Here is a 22,078-nt window from a genome sequence, read left to right as displayed (position 1 = left end):
AAAAATAATTCTTGATGTAAAATAGAAATTTAGCTAAAAATAATGTGGACATTGAGGTTTTTTGTGAGGTCATCAGTAAGTTATTCCTTTAGAAAAAGAGAGATAAGAGACACCAAAAGTATTCGCAGTAAGAATGCTGATCATTTGATTTACAGGCATCCCTAAAATTCTTGGATTCTTTAAATTCCTTGTTTGAAGCTTGAACAAACATATACAGTAGATGGCATCGGAGGCAGTTAATGATGGATGCTTAATCATGACTTTATAAAACTTGTACTTTTACTTTTATTTCTGTTGTGCTAATTCATTAATGAAAAAGAAACATGTAGTGCAGTTTGTAAAGGTTAACAATTAACAGAGTGCATTTCTTTCATTATTCAACACTTGGGTAGAAAGTATGTATTAATTAAATGGTTGGCAGAAACCTTGTTTTGTCTCATGATCTTTTTTATTTCTGTTGAAAAACGTCCCATGTGATTCACATTGACTTCTTCAAACGTATATTACAAAATAACTGTTATTAAATTAATAAAAATAATTAAATGATTATTCCAATTTGCCACAAAAATACAGACGATTGCAACCATTAACAAAATTAATTTCCCTACCTTCCACCAACACACAATCAAGCATGATTACCATTTCATATAATATTAATAATTCTGTCAACAACAGTATCGGTAGTCTAAATAACGTCATTTAATGGTGTTGCACCAAAATTGATCCAATAAGCTTCATAATTATTAAGAATTCATATTCTCTTGATTAATCCGTTGGGTGTTATGTCAGGAAATGTTGAAAAAAGGTTGATCAGCGTTTCCCAAAATGTCCTGATTTTTCCACAACCCAATATTCAGTTTACCCTCATAGAGGGGTGAAAAAAAACCAGAAGATATTCACTTTTACTAATTGATTTAGTCGCTGCAGCTCTACTTCATGCCAAAGTTGATATCATCAAGTATATCATTGTCACATCATGTCAACAGTCTTTGTTTCGGTTCTTTGGAGCCAAAAAACACATTCATATCTCTAAAGGGAGATTTTCATACATATGTGGCTGCTGAGGTAAAGTAGATATCACTTAATATTAAGGCAGTTAGTATGAATCACTAAATCCACTTACTGAATGGATGAAACTCCCACCCTGCTGGATGACGGCAGTATCTGCTATGGAAACAATACCGGTCCTTCTCAGACAGAACTTGGTGCCAGGCAGAATGGAACACTGGCTACACTCAGTAAACAGTCAGCTGATGTAATGCAGGCTACAGTCTGGTACTTGTCACACATCCACGTTTACAACAAGGAGAGAGCACAGACGAGCACAGACAACGACAGGGAAATACCTGGCTACCAGTAAATATATCCATATAACTTCCTGTAAGTAACACGCACAAGCTGCTAACAAGCACAGACAGAGGACACCATGTTTGACATTCAGTATTTACATCTGTCAGAGACCTAACACGGCCCTTGTTCAAGTACAAATATTCAACAGTGGTGGATGACCACAAATCTTCCATGAATACAGTCACATGATATTTCCCAACTTGACCGGTTACCAAGGACAGCCTGAAAGCTCTGTTAAACAACGAGGTAAGGGCACAGTGGATTGTGGTACACTGAGGGCTGCAAAGTATACATCAGGCACTCGGAAATCTGCAGGATCCAGCTCCAGATTGAAGGCACAGACTACTTTTCAAGTTTTGGGAGTTTGGTGACCCTCACCTGCAACTAAGTTCAGGAGAGGAACAAAAATGAATTTATTATCAAGTTTTTTAACGTGGTATTCACTTTCAGACCTAGAACTGTGTTTAACACATCTATTTCATCAGTGGTTCTGGTATATTACCACTGAATCATTGCGTTTCTTATTCGTACCAATTTCATACTTTTTATCAACATTATACAATACCATAATATTTTATCTTTGCCATCTATCTATCTATCTATAAATATTTGATCTTTGCCATGTATTTATACATCCATCCATCCATCTATCTATGCATACACATACATACATATATATACATGTGTATATATATATATATACACATACATACATATATACATACATACATACATATCTCTGCTTGGTAGAAACACAGGACAAACTCGTACACTCAGTGTGTGTTCTTGAATCCTCAGCCCTCTCCCACACATCTAGCCGCCCTTTGGAGGGCACATGTAGGACATGATAACATTGATCATGTTCTTAATGATGGGAGGTTTTGGGTGGAGGTCGTGGGGCAGGTAGTGGGCCAGAGTCATCTCCCAGGCATTCACAAAATTAACATTCAGTCCTTTGAACATGGTTTTGAGCAGCTTGTCAGCCTGGTATGAGTGCCAGTCGCTGTTGGTTAGCGCCACAATAGGTGTCAGTTCTTTGGGATTCCCGGTCCGGATGATAACCAGCGTGTCCGGAGCCCTGTGCTGCAGCCGCACCACCGCCCTGCGGATGTTCTGCAGCCGGCGAATGTAGAGCTCCATGGGGATAGTGCCGAAATGAGCCCAGATGCAAAAAATGACAACAGTGTTAGAACCTCCGGTTATACCATCGAGTTCATTGGCAATGTAACGCAGCTCACTGGTTGGAACAGGCACAATGCGGATAGGAGGACCGTGGAAGCGGTACTTCACAAAGATGTGGTTTTTATAATCGAAGGATATGAAAGGTCCGGCTGTCGTCTGGTTGGGCATTTTAAACACCATTAGATCTAAAAGTGTTACAGAGGGAACAGATTAGGCTGCAGCGTGAAAAAAAAAATCAAACTGTAACCAGAAATCCTTGTGGATCACCTACCTGGCAGTTCAGTGGTGAGGTATTCAAAAAACTGCCTCACGGTGGAGTCTCCAAACATGTAGACAACCTTGCCTTTTAGACACTGAGTGATTGTGACAGTGTTGAACTGGTGAACTGTTGGTCCACCTAGTGCATGCCACACACCCTGGTAATAATAGCCAGCAGGTCCAGACTTCACAAGGCTGCTCTCCACATTTGGCTGACCTGAGAATAAGTCAAAGAATAATGGAAAGGTTATTTTACTTTATTATTATTGTCAACAAGAGAGTTGTTGACAATAACAGAGTAAGAGAGAGATAAGAGAGTTAGGTTAACTGATTACTGTTGAAGATGTAAATTTGACTAATGTGTCACAAAAAGATTGCTTTTGAAAGGCTGTAGTTTCTAACATAACTCAAATGGAAGTACATTAGATGGATTCTTTTCAACAGCAGATTAAAACACATTTGTTGTGATCAGAAGTGTATGTGGAACTGTATGTAAATAAACTCCAGTGCCAAAAGTTATTGAGAAACGCGTCACTCAGTGCAACAGGGCGGCCCGCTGATGGGTTATTTTTCATAGTTTTTGAACAACAGTGGACAGTGTTTCCCCTACCGTTGTATAGGGGGGGCGCCCCGCCCCGCCCCGCCCCGCCCCCCCAACGGGACCCCGCGGCCCCCCTGAAAGTCAAGTTAATTTCATTTATATCACCAAATCAGAACAGGTCACTTTTCCTATAGAACAGGTCTGGACCGTGTTCTTTTAATAAATAATGATGTTACTGATCTAATTTAAGCGAGGATATTTCATTTCATTTTCTTCATCGTCGCGCATCTACGCTTCTCCTCCGCTCTCTGTTTTATGATGGGCGGAGCTTCGCACCGGCGTACACACAAACAAACACGTGAACACACACCTACAGACAGACACGGAGAGAAGAGGACAAGATGTCGCGTCGACCCCCACTGCCTGAAAAACAGGCGACAATATCCACCTTTTTTAAGCGCACTCAAAGTGATTCTGGCGAGGCAAACGTTAGCTCTGCTGCTAGTTAGCATGGCAATAGCATTATGAGATCAATGTAGATCGGAGAACTGTTGGCTGATGTTTATTGACAGATTGTCACACTCTACAGCCGATGGTATCGTTAACAGCGTGTGCTCGCCTGACCAATGACAGTGCAGTGACCCACACGGGGCGGGATCTCAACACGGAGCGGCGCCATGGATCTATAATATAACATCAATAATACATCCATGAGCGGCGCTAAAGTTTAGCTGCTTAGCTAGCAAGGTCGTCGCGCTGCTACGTTATCAATTGAGTTTAGTCAGCACGTGAGAACTCGTCTGACACGGAGAGTCTCCTGTTGTGTGCTACATGTGTGAAATAACAACTATAGTCTGGACTTTGTCTGCAGTGTATCTGTGTAAATGGCTTCATTCAGCGTCTCTCCCTCCCCTCTGGCACCGTGAGTTACCATGGTTACAGGACCGCCCTGAAACTTTACAATGATGATCAATAAGAAGTTTTTGGTTAGTTTGACTGTACAGACTCATGAATGTAGCCTGATTGTAGCTCAATGCTTAAATCTTGTATTATAACATATAGAACAAAGCCTCAGAGCTTCTTTGATTATTAACAGTATGTTAGTGATGACAGAAAGTGATAACTCGCCATCAGACTGACAAGGCTGCAAAAGTTGCTGTTTGTATGATGTATTTTTCTGTTAAATGATAAGATGCTCACTTTAAACAATATTCTTAATAAGAATGATGATGAGAAGAAGTAGAAAAATAGTGTACTGAAAAGTTCTGTAGATGGTTGATTATTTGAAAGAGTTAAACTTGAGAGAAGCTTGGCAAAAATAAAGAAACAGTTTGATTTCATAGATTGAAAATTACATTGAAAAGACAAAAAACATTTTAAGTGCGAATAGAACAGCTGTTCAGATCATCCTCCTGAAAAACGCTCAAATATTTAAACTTGATGTCTGCCCCCCCCCCAGTTTATGTAACGATGCATATGATGCAAACTTTTTAATTTGAAGATGCTGACCATATTATCGTCACCATGTTGCTGCTGCTGTTTATGTTTGCCCAGATGAAAATTTAAGAAATGTACGACAGAATTATGTCCTGATTTTATACGTGTATGTATATAAATAACTGTACATATGGTCTGTGTTTGTGTAGCATGAAGGAACGACAAGCTTTCATTTCATTATACAACCCTGTGTTGTATAATGCATCCTTAGAAACTAGAAACACTGGGAACAGCTGGTGTCATGTTCACAAACTTTTAACCTCACACTCCATGCTCCCAGTACTCTTCTCAAAGTGACCTGGATACATCTCTAAACAGGACAGTGCTACCCCGAAGAAAGTGATAAGTTGTTTACAAGTGTTTTTTCCCTGCCTTTTTTACTTTCACAGAATCTAACAAATTCAGTTTTGAGATATTATCATGGACGGTGGTGGCAGTAGTAAAAAATGATGCTTTACCTTCCATTTTAGGCAACACAGTGATGTTGGCAGGTCCCGAAGCCCGAACGTGGACTTTCATATTGACACGACTGAAGAAAAGTATAGATAATACAATTCTTAAACACGCTACAACATAAACAACATCAATACAAGGAAGGAGGACACAAATCTGAGATAATTTAAAAAAGTTAAAGATTAAAACCACAATAATCTGGTGGGAAACAACTGCTTGAAAGTTCTTTCAAAATCACACAGAACATTGTCATATAAACAATGGTCCCAATGACTATGTAATACCAATGTGTGGCTTGCAGTGATGAACCCACAGATGATTATCCCCTGACTTTATAGTTGCTCTCAGCTCTACCGAGTCTCATCACTGTCATTAAGATTTTATTACACAGCAGGCAGCTGTGACCTATCACACGAAGACGCATTGCTAGAAATGCGTCACCAGTAAAGCCATTATTTTTCTATGGAACAGTGTGCTTGACATGTGCTCCTCTCTTTTTTTAAGGAAAGCTTGGATTAACTTATATCATACACTAAGGAGAGGTGCTTGGTGTGACTTAGACTGATTGTTTGATCTGTTATCTTTAAAACTGCCTATAGTCAAGAACTTCAGAAATTTCCCACCAAGGAGATAGATGGAAACACTCGGTGTATGTGTGCATTTATTCAAGGTAACACAAAATTCCATTCACATCTCTTCGTTCCCTTACCTGTCAAAGAGCTCCTCTTCCTTGTCCTTGAGGTTTTGCTTGAATTCTCCCATGCTGTGGCTGATCCGATCGTTACAGCTCATATTTTGTGGCTTGTAGCAGAACCAGGGCTCTCCTGTACGGACGTCAGTGTAGTTGCACTGCGGCTGCTGGGTCTGATGTAAACAGACATTACAGGCAGTCGTTTGGGAGCTGTGGCCTGAACGAAAGACGCTGTTGAAGTAAATCCTGTCTGGCTGTTCGACGCTCAGCCTTTGCAGCACAGTGACAGCCTCACTTGAATGAACCAGTGTCACCTGAAAAAAATGTCAAAGTCCGGTCATGTTCAGTTCACCTCTTAAGCTGCACTCTTTGTTTCAGATCTAAAGCAAATTGATCTTCAGACTTATCTGGAGAAGTGACCATTCACTAAACCCCGACCTGAACAGCGGATGTCGTTGTTGTCTAATTATAGCTTAGCAATCATGGCAGGTCTGTCAAGCTTCAGATGTCTCGTAATGTTGGAGGTGGTGTGGATATGCTGTACAGCTGTAGTAGGAGATACTATGCACTGCTTGGAGGGCAGTCTCTTAACTTCTCAAAACCAAAAACAAGGAGGCAAAGTGCAAGGAATAAATAAGTCTATTCGCCTCTTTTCATGTTTTCTGCAAATTTTACCATTAATGTCTAGCTAACTATCTACAGTAGTAACCTAGTCTTACTTCAAAGACAGATAAGTATTGTATACTACATTGTTTTGTGTTGTTACAATTTATGTTAAAAAAATGACAGAGAGGGGGAATGAAAAGCAGCAAATGGGTGTCGGTTGGATCCGAGCCCTGGGCCGCTGCAGCGAGGACAGTGCCTCTGTATGTGGGTCACATGCTCTACCAGCTGAGCTACTGGGGTGCCCCCTGTGTGTTCTTTTCTATCTTTGTTATTTCTGTATATCTTTTTCTAAAATGTGCAAAATAAATCTAAATCTAAATCTACTCAGCGACAGACAGCTCTGGAGGAGAGAGGTAGGTGCAGAGCCAGAACTTATGGAGGAATAAACACCTAAAGTCACACCGGATTCTGCGCTTATCCAGAGCCGTATACCAGCGGATAGAGAGCTCAGAGATCACTTTTTAACATTTGGGATGAAAAAGTGGATTTATCTTCACTTCACAGCTTATTGACCTGATTTTACTGTGTTGACTGCCGTCTGGAGCTTACGGGAAAAAGGAAGAGAAAGAACCGTATCTCTGGTGAGTTTATTGAGGGGCTCAACTGAATTAAAACACACACACACACACACACACACACACACTCACTCATGGCTAATATACAGTAAAATATTCTGGCTGTTCGGGGCGAATTAAAACATAAGGCAAAAATTATCTTTGCATGAACACACCATTAAAGAGCAGGCTAATGTTAAACCCCGTCTGAGATGTCATGTGCACCGTACACATCGGCCAAAAATGATCATGTGAGGATATAATAACAGCCTGATATTATCTTTTTCTATCATATGTACATACAAATAAAGAAAAAGCATAATTTTACTAGTTTTTTCCAGTGTTATGTCTTCAACATGGGTCATCAATTGGTGAAAAAGCTGATCGTTTGCCTGGGACATGCAGTTTTTGCCTCATTATTTTAGCACAGTGGAGATGTGTTGTTTTAAACAAGTCAGTTGGCATCAACAAGAAGTCATCTAGAGGCAGCATTGTCACCTAACTCACAGACCGAACATTAGCCAGTACCAGTAGCTTGAAATGAGAAGCGTGCTTTTGTAGAATACAAGGTTTTCAAGGAGTACAGTTATCGGTGGCACTTCATTTTACAGCACATTAATAAGACGTAACAAGCCGTACTTTGTATCAAATTAGGCAAAAACAATACACCAATAAGACGTAAAAAGCTGTACTTTGTATCACAGACAAAAACAATACACTAATAAGACGTAACAAGACCTACTTTGTATCAAATTAGACAACTAGAAATAATGTAATGTTAATTAGACAGTTAACAAGAAAAGTTATACTGTAATTAGACACCATATAGCCTACCCAAATGATGCTATAATCAGAAACCGCATATAAAGTCTTATTACTTAAAATATAGGCTACTATACTGAGACACTATTATACCAAATTATACTGTAATTACAAACCAAATCGCAGATCCTAATACACTATTAGACACCATTTTACAAGATCTTAGTATGCTAGTTAGACGCTATTCTACCCTTACTACCAAATTATGCATTTAATGCCTAATGCCTAATAGCTTAATTAGACGAATCTACTGCCATATTATATCGGGCATGGCCTTTATAATTGTTGGACAAAACACACTTGTTTCTAAGAACATGTTGTTTTAATTTAGTTTATTGATATTCTTTGAAGCCGGGTTATTATTTCATTAATTATATTAGACGCTAAATGTGGGACTTTTATTTTGAAAGCGTCTCTCTGTGAACCAGTGAAATTTTCACAACAATCATAAGATAAGATAAGATAATTACCTTTATTTTTTTATACTTTTTTCATAGCTCTTACAGTGTGTTCAAGTGTACAAGGTTCCTGCAATAAACACTTTGGACCATCAGTTTGAGAGTATGACCATCATTCAGCCGGGGATGCTACACTGGTTAGCTGTTCAGTGAACATTGAGCAGTTCAGTTATTTGACTGACATCTGTTCATAAATGTAGGAGATAACGTTGTTTTTCTGAAAGCTTCGATAGCCCAGCAAACCTCCAGAGAAGGACTTCCACAGAGCGACGATCAGTTCCTCACGAGCAGAGTGTGTTTGAGCTGCAGCTCAGCTACAAACAGCTGTGGAGGCCCCTGTGTGAAGAGTGGGCCAGAGTGACGCATCGTCTGGAGCACTGGAGGCCGTCCACAAGGGTCAGAAAAGCGACCCTCTAAGAAAGTCTAATAAGGGTCTAACAGTGATAAGGAGTTCACTTTATTTTACAGTGCAGCTCTTAAAAAGTATGCCTGCTACGTCTTATTAGCGTATTGTTTTTGTCTAATTTGATACAAAGTACAGCTTGTTACGTCTTATTAGAGTATTGTTTTTGTCTAATTTGATACAAAGTATGGCCTGTTACGTCTTATTAATGTACTGCAAAATAAAGTGTGAATAGTAGCAAAAGTAATTCAGGTGAGTGGGGCTTAGCAAACAGTCAGAAGATAAATTAAAAACAGCTACAGTACAATCACATGTAACATAACAGTGTCAAGAATCACCTCAACCTGTGCGCTTCCTTCCCATGGTAAAGAGAAAACAGCAGTGTATATGCCATTGAGATGATCCACCACTTCCCCAGCCACACCTGCACCTAGGCCCGGGTTGTGCAGCCGGGCGAGTAGGACGTCTCCCCCAGTCTTCTTTGGACGTCCTTGAAAATCACACATTTTTATCTTGACCTCCAGCTGGTCCCCTATCTGCCATTGTCGTCCTTCCTTTCCCGGAGGAATGGTGAAGGTGCTGTGGGCAGGATCACTGGTCTCCTCCAGGGAAAGAGGAGATGGCAAAAGTGGAGTTTCAGGCCAAGCTGTGGATTCTAATAGAAGGCGTTCCTCCTGAGCATCCTCAGGGGATAGTGGCTCGAAGGAGCAGAATTCACGACGCCTGTGATGATGGGTGGGTTTCGGGAGGCCAGTGGTGGAGTTCACTTTATACCAAACCTGGCAAGACAGCCAAGAGAGATAGCAAATATTGAATAAAACAAAAAGACAAGAAGGAAGATTCTTAGTGTCGCAAAGCATAAAATGACTATTTATGGTTTTTGATAAATCAATCTGTTTGCTGCTAGCCACCGGATGTTTTGCCTTTGCTTACTATTCCTTTGACTCTCATTCTGTTCTAAACACTGACCAATAGAAGAAATGCAGTTTCAAGGTAGGCTACTCAATCTGTGTTGCACACGGCAAGAACCTCAATGTTGAAATCAAAGCCAAAGTTTGTCTTTTGCATGGGCTTCAAAGTCTTGTTCTGTGAAAATGTGGGATACTGATATGGTGACAATGACATTTCCATGGCTGAAAAGATTGTAAGGGAAATTCTCCTTTGTGAGGTTGAGAGTTGCTAAATCTCAGAAGAATTGTAGACTCAGCGTGATGAATCAGATCTCTTTAATACATGCAGCATGGAGAGAAGACCTGAAGTGTTCTCTCCCGTCTTCCAAATGTTTCTGACTTAAATACAAAACAGAGTGGGGGGTTACAACATTTCTTCCCAGAACAATCACCCCGTGATGTTTGGTGGATCATCTCTTTCCCAGGACAGTGACCCTTTTGCTACTTCATTAGAATGTAAATGTCATCTACCATCTATCTTCCTGTAACACCTCAGACGAGAGGCAATTGTCTCTCGTCTGACTCTATGACACTTACAGCAAAAGGGGTTTCTCCCCTTCTGCTCTCGCATCCTGATATGGTGTTTACAGTATATTTCTTACTGAATGGAAAACTATTTAATTTCTCACAAGATGCATTAAATTTTGCTACATACACATTGGATTGAACCACACTAAATCTACAAATCATCAGGGACTATTTTCACAAACTCACTAATGACAAAGTAAAAGCCATTATACTGCCGGAGGGAACCCCCGCGGGTCTCCAGCTGCACTTTGAGGAATAAGAAACTACACTGGACTTCTCATCAGCATGAGGGTGAGTCGATAGTGACTGAATTTCATTCTAGAGTGAACTATTCCTTTAAGTTTTGAACTGAACAAAGTATTTATTTATGATTGTAACACACCAACATTTGTTTAGATACAGAGTCAAAAGTCATATTTAATGAGTCAATTAAAGTCCAACTCAAGTAACATTTAGTCATTCCTTCACTGGCTTTTACAAGCTACACATTTGTTGAGATTTATGCCTTTAGCAGTAACGAATGTGAACCAGTAGGTTGAACATTTTTGGTCTTGTAATTAAATGGAAAGTATAGATTAATGCCAGCATTATCCTTTATATAGAGGAGCTTCTGCTGTCAGTGAATTACAGTTCAGGGTTGTGAAGAAAACTACCCTGTAGAAACACGTGTGTGCAAGTGTGTGATATGTGCCACTAGGTGTCTCTCAACCAAAACAAAAGATGGAAGTAGTGTGGGATCATAGGAGGTCCTTGCAAAACAACCAACAGATCCAATGAAATTCTTTGGGACTCAGGCAGAAATGTTCAAGGATGAGGTCATGTTTGAAAGTGTTATTCACATTAGTTGCGTTTCCATCCACCTTTTCTTATTCGCATTTTCAAAAATTGCGAATAAATACTTGGATGGAAACGCCAGAAATTTGAAAAAGGCAGTAAATTAGCAAAAAAAATTTAGGGGGTGGATTTGTCAGCGTATCGATAAAAGGGAAATGCGACTTTTTGTTATGGAAACAGGTTTTGCGAATAAATCATGACTAACCCAGATGTGAAGTCGTGGTACGTCTGAAGTGCTGCTGGATGACGACTTCCCAAAAGTCCTTCACCCGGCGACGTTCCCAAACAAATGGAGAACAACGCGGTCTCCCTCCAGCAAACTCTGACAGCACTCGTAACATTAAAAATATTCTTTTCTTTCTCCTCTTCAGGAGGGTTTTGTGTAGGCGGGGTCCGCCCGCTATTCCGACATGTCTCTATTTAGACATGCTGCTATTCCGACATGTCTCCAACAATGGCAACAAACAATGTCGAAATAGTGGGACGCTTGAAAAATAACTTTAATGCCGCTATTTCGACAATTAGAGGTCACTGTCTAAATAGCAGCATGTCGGAATAGCAGCATGTAACCTTTGTAGGCTGTGAACACTGACAAAATTGTAGCTAATGTTCTCCCACGAGCCGACAGGTTCACCAGAGTGTCAACTGTTGTCATGGATACATTCACGCTCTCTTATGACGTAATTTCACGGCGCACTCCTCCTCTCCCAATAATCGCGAAACAATAATGAATGGAAACGGGCATAAATTCGCATTTGTTTTTTGCGCATTTTCACAAAATCCGTTCTTAAATTCGATATATTTGAATGGAAACCCAGTTATTGTGTTTAGTCTAAATAACCAACTTCCTTCCTAAATTCCGGAGCCTCTTGCGGGAGTTACAGCGACAGGTTCCAAATGAAACGCACTGTTGCTTTGGAAAAGATTACCTATTTCTCTGAGTTTGAATATTAACATTTAAGTGCAAATATAGCAAAGGTCTGGTCTTTTCTGGACATTTAAATGCAGAAATGTAATATTATATATTTAACTCAAACTGCATTTATTATTATATGCAAATATTTGGAAACAATATTCTGAATTCCGACCAATATAAACATTTCAGACAGGGTCTAACTCTTCAAGTGGTCCCACTAAAACCAAGCTCTCACCTCCAGGGTCTTGATGTTATGCAGCACAAAGATAAGGACGGCCAAAGCCAGAAAGAGGAAGAGGGTGGTGTACTTGATCTCCTTATGACAAGCTCTGACCTTCATGATCAGTTATCAGTCTTCATCTGTGGCTGCAGCACAGCACTGAGACCAGTTCCTCTGGGGCTGGATTGGAAAATAGAATAAAAAGACGAAGTGAAACTTTGTCATGCTCAGAATAAGAATTTCATTTACGAAAAACTTGAACCCAATTGCGAAATGCTCTCTATACAAATGTCCTTTGCGACATAATGCCAATATTTGAATACATTTGGACACTGCAGTCTTTTACAATCTGATACCGCACTATGTAAACTAACTTTTAGAGCAAGTGCACTGACATCTGTTTTCAGTCTCACTCCACAGATCAGAAATACTTGCGTCCTTCTGCTAATTACAGTTCCTCACTATCAATTAAATGTATTTCTGTAAATGCAGTGATGCAACGATCATGATGCAGTCTTTTTTTTTTTCAGCCACACTAGCAGCGTGGGTCCACCACTTTGGTCCACACTGAATTGTCTCAACAACGACTGGATCGATTGCCATGAATTGTGGTATGGAATTTAGTGATACCATGACTTTTCTGTAGCACCACCAGCAAGTCAAACCATGTGCCATGTGCCACCATGAGGTTGACATTAGTGGTTTTGACGAAAGGTCTCAACAGCTATTGGAATGATCAACACAAAATTTGGTACAACCGTTCATGTTTACCTCAGGATGAATTGAAATGACTGACTTTTCATCTAGAGCCATTATCAGGTCAAATTTAATTTAGTCAAATACTTTTATGTATGTATATACAAACATAAAAAAGGAAACTATTTATAACATCCAGTCAACAGTTGGGGTTACAAAGGCCGAGGCGTTGGCTTGTTATGTTGTCACTGCAGTGACATACCAAGGTTGCTATGTCTCAGAGGCATACCAAGGTGAGCATGTCTCTGCAGTAGTGGATAAGTATACCAGTAGGTATATATAATTTAGTACATAAATGGTACTGATACATGTGCTTGGTTCACAGCCTCTGGGTGTATGCGGATAAGCCACAACAAAGGGATTAACAGGTCCAGTGAATACTCTAGATAATCTTGTTACATTGGAAAAAGTACTTAAGTATTAACAGTAAAAGTACTTGTTTGTGGAATGTATCTTCTCTGAGTGCTATATATCACTATAGTTAGCTTACTACTATCACTTCTGTGTTATGCCAAACATATGGCCCATCCTACGTTGGATGTGTACCAAACATCAAACATAAGATACTTTTGCAGATAACACATTATTATATGAAATAAAGATCAAATGCAACTTTCACTGTGCTTCAAGATACATTCAGATAGCTAATTTAGAACTTATTTATTTATTCTTATTACAGATTGTGAAATAAATTGTGCATTCAATTGCAAAAGAGACAGAAAAGGCTATAAGTCTCAAGTTTACCCTGATAAAGGCTTTCCTCCTCATCTCCCAGGCTGTGGTGGAAATTTACCAAGTACATTTACTCAAATGCTGTGTTTAAGTTCAGTTTTGAGGTACAAATACTTTCCTTGAGTTTAATGCTACTTCTTGTCCACTACATTTCAGAGGCAAATATTGTACTTTTCCCTTGATCACATTTATTCTAAAGTTTCAGTTACTAGTTACTGTGCAAAATCAGATTAATACAAAATGTAAGCAACAAATAAATTACAATGTATTGTTATAAATCAAGTATGTACAGTCAAATTAGCCCCACCAGCTGCAATATCTGCACAATGAGTACTTTCAGTTTCGGTACTTGAAGATGCTAACACTTTTCTATTTTCACTCAAGTAAAGTTTTGGATGCAAATGGAATGGAGAGAGTATGCAGTAACTAAAGTTAAGTTAAAGGTTAACTAAAGTTAACTAAAGGTAAGGAAAAGTCATGGAGTACAAAGTACAATATTTCAATCTGCAATGTAGTGGAGCAGAAGTATAAAACAACTTGAAATGGAAAAAGAAACGTTTAATACAAGTACCTCATATCTATTAGAATGGTTAGTGACAGCATTTAGTTCTCATGTCTATAAAATGAAACTTCAAATAAACTGAGATAAGTTGATACATATATTTCTTACCTCTGAAGAGATTTATTTGGAGAGACAGTGAGAACATCCAACAGTGATGCTGAAATTTTTTCTGCTGGTTTACAGGAAAGTTTTCTGCTTCTCTTCCAGGCATCGACTCTGAGGGGAGTGATCACAGACAGCACTCACAGCTAAAACCAACATCAGTATCTCATCTTGTTCCTATCTTATCTTGTTAAACACTCCCATGAGCCAAAAAAGGACTGCCTCAATATTGTTATTATTAAATTAATTTGTTAAAATTTAACAATTTTAAATTACCCCAAGCATCAAGCTATCAATGAGATATTCTTATGAAACTATTCGCAACATGGTGCGTTAACTTGCGCGTTAACGCTGATATTGGCCTATCACAGATATATCGGTATCTGCTTTTACGTTGTCCGATGTGCAGAATGCAGAAAAAGATGCATTAAATTAGATTGAATTACCAGTAATTGTGCTGTTTCAGTGAGCTTGTGTCATTTTAAACCATAAAGTATATTGTTGGGGTGCCCTGGTAGCAGACCTGGGAGAGTGTGCGCCCCATGTACGGAGGCATATCCTCAGCAGTGGCCCAGGTTCAATTCCATCCTCTCCATCCACCATTGCTGCATGTTAACCCCTGCATGTTAGTTATTGGTATTACACGGCTCTATTGAATGCTGCTCTCTGACTGGTCCATCGCTGCGTTCCACGGTGCGTTATTTCTGTATAATGACCATCGTCAAGTATAACAGACCGTTGCTAGGGATGGCGCTCTGATCCGAATGATCTGACTTTCAACGTGTTACACCAACCACAGCATAAGAAGCACCGCTGTCCAGCTCCTCTCTCAGGCCAGCCTTGAAAGTCGTCAGATCATGTCTGTGACTGGACACAGGTGTGAGAGCAGCCTCAAGAGCTACTGGACACTGTCCACCGCGGATCGGGAGAAATGGAGCATCACTCTGGTAAAGCACTGGCTTACGACTCGCTGTCAAATGATTTTTCTTTATTATTATTTTTTTTTTTACAGGTGTGTTAGCCTCGGAGCCACAGCCAAATGAGAGCCGCACGTTTAACATCTCAAGACATGTCCCATTCACACTATCAAACTTTACCATCAACGGCAACGTCCAATTCAATATAAACACCAAGTAAAAACTTTACCGACCAATCCTTGTTTATTTATTATTTATAAAATAATAAACAGGTTGTATGGAACATACAACCTATTGGGGTTTATTTCTCCATAACAACCTCCAAACTATACATTATCCCTTACGTATTAACTTTATCAGAACTGTTGAACTGCACATTAGGACCCTCACTCTCCCCCTAGTACCTCCCACCCTTTTGATAAGTTACAGAGAAACTCAGGCTTTGTAACATAGATGTAGTAACTCAAGATGTGCAGGACACAGTCCTTAATTTGAGTTGAGAAGATAGCAGTAACTGTCTGTTTGATAACAAGACACGAGATCTGGAAACGTGTGATTTAGTAGATTACATCGTTGGAATCTGTTCTATTTACAATGGACAATGCGCTTTGCACCATGCACCATTAATGTTTATGCATATTCCCGGGGTAAGGAGGATCCTGAAGTGTGTGATTTCATTTAATAATGGATGGATAGTTAGGTGACTGAATTATTTGGAAGAGACAACGCCACATTGGTACAGTAAGTACAGTATTAAGTAATGTAACGTTAACAGAATGGTTTCTTTTCCTGCCTGCCTGGCGGCCTTCAGTGCCTTGTCCCTATTGTGGACAAAGTGATGGTATTGCGTTATATAATCGAGACTAGATAACTTGTGGGGAGAATAAACTGAAAACGGGTCAGATGAGAGAGGTCTGGCTATGCGAGACTAAATGTGACTTGAATGCCCCACTTGTCAGCCTCCAGTGAAAGCAGCTGTTCAAATGTTTAACATTATCCAGTGACCGCAAAGATTTAACGGTAGCCCATATTTTTTAACCCTATCGCCACAGTAATGTGTGGAAGGTATTTCAAGGAGTGGAGAATTAATTTATGGGTTGATGATTTTGGTTTCCATTGACTTTTGCTACGTCATTTTGTTCTCAACAAATTATACAATGTACATCAGTAAACATTTTCAACTTTAATAATTTGTTCATCAAGATCTAATGTGTGAAGTGGATTACATGTGTGTGGAAATGATAAAAAGCTTTCACACTTACAGCATTTTTCTTGTAGATACAGGAGCAACAGGTTTATCTATTTCTATGAAAAAGTCAGTCTATGTCAGTTTCAGCTGCAATTATCAAATGTGAAACAATTAATAGGGTTCCTATTAAATGTCAAAAGACTTTCGCATTGCCTGTAGTGTCCTGTGATGATCCTTGTTTTGTTTTTTTGCAAGCACGAACAACTGAGATGAACAAAACATCTGCTTTAAACTTGACAACATGCCAGCCTATAAACCATGGTCTCAACTCTAATGGGGCTTTTCCGTACACATGTGCTGGCTCAGCTTGACTCTGTTTGACTCGCACGTCAGCCCAGCCCAGCGGGTAGCTGACAAAGTCCTATGTTATTTAGTTATTTAAAATGCTTTAATTATGAAGCAGCAACACAACTCCTGAACAAGGTGGAAACAAACATGATGAAACAGAAAAGTGCAGCAATGTCTGAAATAGGGATGCACCGATTGTGAAATTCTGGGCCAATACTGATGTTTAACATAACAACTTGGCCGATGGCCGATGCCGATGTTTTTTCTTTTTGTTATTTGTACTTTTTTTGTGCCACGGAAACATACAAGTCTTTCAGCTCTTCATCACACTATCCTTGAATGAGCACAAATCCAATCAGACCAATTTATGAAACAAAAACAACCTTTAATGTCACTTTCTGGTTGACATTTAAGATAACCTTAGTTCACATAACAAGTTCTTTTCTGAAAAATAGCTTTCAGGAACCCTCTTGGACTGCTAAACTTCATCAGATTCCGAAAACCCACGTCCTCCACTACAGAGAAAGGCTGGTCATGACCTCCATCACCTTGTTCGTTATTTGTTTCGCTTTGGCGCTGTCTGGAGGCAGCTGTTTGGCTTTCTCAAACGCTGTGTCAATTGAAGTGAGTCTTGCCGGGGGTGGTGTGTGCTTTCTTGGCAGCTTCATTTTTCCGTTTTTGGTCAGCTTGCAGGTAATCCCTGTACACCGCCTCGTGCCTGCTTTTCAAATGTCCAATGAGATTTGTTGTGTTAAATGACTTTCTAGCAGTCCCCCCTCTTGAAATCTCAATGGAACACATATTGCAAACTGCATAACGCTGATCTTAAAAGAGTTTCTCCATGAGCACAGCGTTCATGCCACATGTAAATCAAGATATAATCATCGGCCACGGCCATCGGCGAATGTCATTTTTATTTGCCGATGGCCAGTGGCAGTTAACGAGGCAAACATCGGCCGATACCGATGTTCAGCCGATGCATCGGTGCATCCCTAGTCTGAAAGTACCGTACAGGGAGAGGAACTACACTTCAAATCACAGAGATTCAGTTAGAAGCCAAAAAAAGAACTGAGAGCTCAACACAATAAGATTTTACTGTAAGAGCATCTTTCTCTCTGGTTTCCTTCAGACGTGAGTTGCGAGTGTTTGTGGGGGAAAAAGAGGGTCACGAGTTTGCTGTGGTTGCGAGATGTCACGTATCTATTTGGTAATGTCGGACACATCTCAGCTTGGTTAAACTGGTAATGGAAACACAAATCAGCATGTTTGTCTCAGGGCTGCAAAAAAATGCCAATGGAAAAAACCCACAAGTCCAGAGAATTACTGGCTAGTTGACAGACAAGGCCCTCAGATGGCCACCACAGACTTGCTGCCTGATCCTGATATGGTATTAGCCTCAACAGTTTAAAACAATTGTTTTGTTGTCTTTGACAAACTCCAATGAGTCCATTACACAACCAATCACATCTCACATCAGTCCACTATTTGTGTGTTCAAGTAAATACAGCAGCTCCTCCTTCACCACCATACCTATCTCAAGTTTCAGCATCCTTGAAGCCTCTACACCAGGCCTATTCAATTAGCGGAACCAAACCCGAGTGTCCCAGCCTGTGGTCCAGCCCGCCTGAATTGAATTGAATTGAAGAGATGGAGAGGGCAACTCGTTTCGCAAGACGTTTCAAGTGTTTTAGACCGTGAATGCAACACTCCGCGTAGCCTAGCAACAGTCTACCCACAATGCAGCACGTTGTTTTGAAGCGTGGCTAGCGGTGCTGTCAGAAGTAGTGCCAAGATACCTAGTCTAAAACATGTCCCTTACAACTCTGAAATGTAAAACTGACAATGAAAACCACCGATTTAACCCTGTCTGGACTGACAAATACTTGTTCATTTTACCATCGAGTTCAAACGCCAAACCCATGTGTTTAATATGCCATGAGTGCGTTGGGGTACTCAAAGATTACAATATCCGGAGGCACCACATCCAGAAACACCCGACTTTCCAGACAAACTTCCCAGAGGGATCTCCGGAGAGAGCGGTGAAAGTGCAGAGTTTGACTGCATCTTACAACCGGAGCTGCACTACGATGGTGCGTACATGCACAGCTCAAGTGAGAGCTACAGCTGCTTCCCTCCATGTTTCGTGGATTTTGACGAAGACGAAAAGGCCATTTACTGACTCTGAAACTGTGATAGATTGTATGCTGGCCATCTTGGATGAAGTGATAAATGACGACAGAATGAAAACGAGTGTGACATCTGTTATTGAAAATGTACCTGTCAGACATGACCCGTCATGTCTATAGCAGTAGATGAGTCCACGGACAGAACTGATACTGCACAATTTTGCTTATACGTTTTTTTGACATCAAATGCTTCTGAGAGGAACTGCTTGGCTTACTGCCGTTAGAAGGACACATTTCATTGCGAGGTTGAAAGAGAATTTTGCCAGTCGATTGGATGGATTTGCTCTGGCCACAGAAGTAATGGGCTTTGCCAGGGACCCTTTCACTGTTGCAACAGCAGGGGACATATCCACCAGAGCAAAGGAGGTGGTCCCCTCCATAGATGAGGGGAAAACTCAATAAAAAGCAGCACTTGCTGTTCCCTGGCTGACAGCACTCTTCACCAATGTCTTCGAATTGCACTGACATCTTATGAGCCAAAAATTACTGCTCTTGCTCAGAACAAAAAATGTCACTTTTCCCATTGAGAAAGTCAGCGGGGTAATGTGGGATGTGTAACTAAAAAGAGTTTCCTAATCACACGTGGTGACTGAAAACAAACTGCAGTAGTAGATGTGTGATTAGTTTCATTCATGAATTTGCCATACCATACATATATTTATATTGCACTGTATATTTGTAAATACTTGGAGTGGTCATTGAACAGTTCAGATTGTCTATTTTATTTTATTTTTATTTTATTTATCTTATTTTATTACTTTATTTTATTGTCTACTTTACTATGTTATCTATATCTTTATCTCTTGTTTCCATTCTGGCTATATTTCTATTTCTACTTTGCACGGAGCATCTGTAACAAAAACAATTCCCCCCCGGGGATTAATAAAGTATTCTGATTCTGATTCTGATTCTGATTGACAGTTCTTTTTTTATTCAGGTAAATGCACTTTGTAATGTGCCAAGTTCAGATTTGCCAGAAACAAATGTTATTTCTACAACTGTGCACATTTTGTTTTTATGCACTTTGAGATATGCCTGGGTAAGATGTGACCAAAATGATTATTTACAGAATTTCATTTTATTTTTTCATTCTATTTATTTTATTTAAATGAAAACATATTTCTACTACCACAGGTTCCATTCAATTACAGCTGTTATTGTGTTTTTATGCACTTGTTGATGTGCCTTTGTCATGTTACCAAATTTAAAAGGGAGACTATGAATAGAAAGTGCATATTTTTCATCACATTGATCTGTATTGGTTTGAAATTTGTCATTACTAGCTGCTTACTGGGCGCCTAACATGTCAGGCCCGGCTACATTTCTTGATTTTAAAATTTGGCCCAACTGACTTTGTAATTGAATAGCCCTGCTCTACATAGCACAGATGAAGTATAGATTGATAGCACTCATTATGAAGCATCTCTCAAGCCTAAGTGTACTCGATTGCACTATTAACAATATCCTATTTCTGCTGGAAATGGAAACTGGATCAGCTCCAGTCATTGATGCATTGCTGGAATAGAAAGTGATGGTATCGTTACTCAAGACCACAGAGTATTGTGCCGTTATTCTGCCTCGCCGACTGTAAAAATGTTAAAGAGGCAGAATAGGGGGACAGTTTGGTTCCGCCTCTGATCTGCCAGTGAGGATAGTAACAGACTGGAGCAGCGTTATACCAGGGCTTCTTGGTTCAGTGAAAAAAAAACAATGGCGGTGTAGAAGTGAGTCTTTGTTGTGTTGAGATTTAATAGTTTTTCACCTTTTTAGTCATATACTACTTCACATGTTCACTTGATGTCCCCATATAGAGCTGTACTTATCCTGTTGATTGATGAGGTTGACAGAAGCATTGACCCCATGTCATGAAGGGTTAAGACATTTGAGAAACAAGCCAGGATGAGAGAGAGAACACAGCTGCTTTTGTCTCTGTAACAATGTTCCCTACACATGACGACCTTGTGGTGAACGGTATCTGTCTGTGAAGTGATAACAAAGTATGACTTAGAGAAACTCAAAAGTAGTGCAGAAACAGTGCAGGATGAGACAGGAAGAGAACAGGAAGAGGGAAGTTCTTTCCACAGGGCGATGTCTTCACGGATTGGAGAAATCGTGTTGCCAAGAGGCTGGGACCAGCCTGTGCACCAACGAAAGGAGAGTCAAGTCTAAACCACGACCTCCTCACCTTTTTTGACCAGTGACAAATTATAACACTTCAACAGCAAAAATATAACTGTGATTGTAATGCGAATATCTGCATCCTTTTTCTGGGCGACGGGTTACAGAGTAACAGCAATCCACTGACTGTGATTTGTTTAACAGAGAAAGGTCCATGATCATGCTTGCTTAATGATACAATTCTAAATAAATAGTTAACCGGAACGTCGTTGTATGTCTTCACTCAAATAAACGAACACGACAGTTGCGGCGCTATTCAGAATCTCTGTGTGAAAGGGGCTCATGACTTAATCGTACCATTGCCATTTATTGATCCTGATGTTCCATCCATCCTCACTGATATTCCTAAAAAAGGAAGCATTTCTATTGTTGTGGATTTAACATCAGAAGTTGTAATAACATGGTTTGGCCACTGCAAAAAGTTAGCTTCAAAGCCTACCGCTCTTGCTGGAGGCTTGATCCTCCACATGGCCTAACTGACGCCAGAGTGGTGCTGCTGTAGTTAAAACAACATTGCCTACTTATGCGCCACCACCAGGTTCTATAGATGACCCGTTACTCACTGCAGAGACTAAAGAACTGTCAAAGTGTCCAATCAAAACAGCAATGGTGCAGACAGGATACACTACGTGGGCCAGGAAGTGCCTCCAACTGAAATTCCTGATGCCATGCTCAGTTTCCTGAGTTTTATCGTCTGCTGCAGACAATAGACCCAGGACTGCTCTTAGTATGACAAGATTTTGAATCAAGCATGTCTAAAACACTTTCCACAAACTGTTGTTTGG

General features: G+C 40.0%; 1 protein-coding gene across 4 annotated transcripts; it reads right to left on the bottom strand.

The window, feature by feature from the left end:
• Nucleotides 1-70: 70 nt before the first annotated feature.
• On the bottom strand, nt 71-18,594 carry LOC311252213 (NXPE family member 3-like). Of its 4 annotated transcripts, XM_084345183.1 has the most exons (9): nt 18,460-18,594; nt 14,482-14,589; nt 12,339-12,503; nt 9,214-9,654; nt 5,991-6,286; nt 5,287-5,357; nt 2,804-3,007; nt 2,122-2,717; nt 71-1,734 (listed from the first exon to the last, which is right to left on the bottom strand). In XM_084345183.1, the coding sequence occupies exons 3-8, from the start codon at nt 12,441-12,443 to the stop codon at nt 2,164-2,166; spliced, it is 1,671 nt and encodes a 556-aa protein (XP_084201309.1). In that variant the 5' UTR covers nt 12,444-12,503; nt 14,482-14,589; nt 18,460-18,594; the 3' UTR covers nt 71-1,734; nt 2,122-2,163. The 4 variants fall into 4 exon arrangements, with proteins under 4 accessions (XP_084201309.1, XP_084201307.1, XP_084201310.1 ...); XM_084345181.1 differs by lacking the exon at nt 71-1,734 and having other exon boundaries at nt 1,882-2,717; XM_084345184.1 differs by lacking the exon at nt 71-1,734 and having other exon boundaries at nt 1,882-2,717; nt 12,438-12,503.
• Nucleotides 18,595-22,078: the final 3,484 nt, after the last annotated feature.

The sequence above is a fragment of the Pagrus pagrus genome (assembly GCF_965226575.1).
Source record: "Pagrus pagrus genome assembly, chromosome: 23".
NCBI lineage: Eukaryota > Metazoa > Chordata > Actinopteri > Spariformes > Sparidae > Pagrus > Pagrus pagrus.
This window is presented reverse-complemented; position numbering and strand designations above follow the sequence as displayed.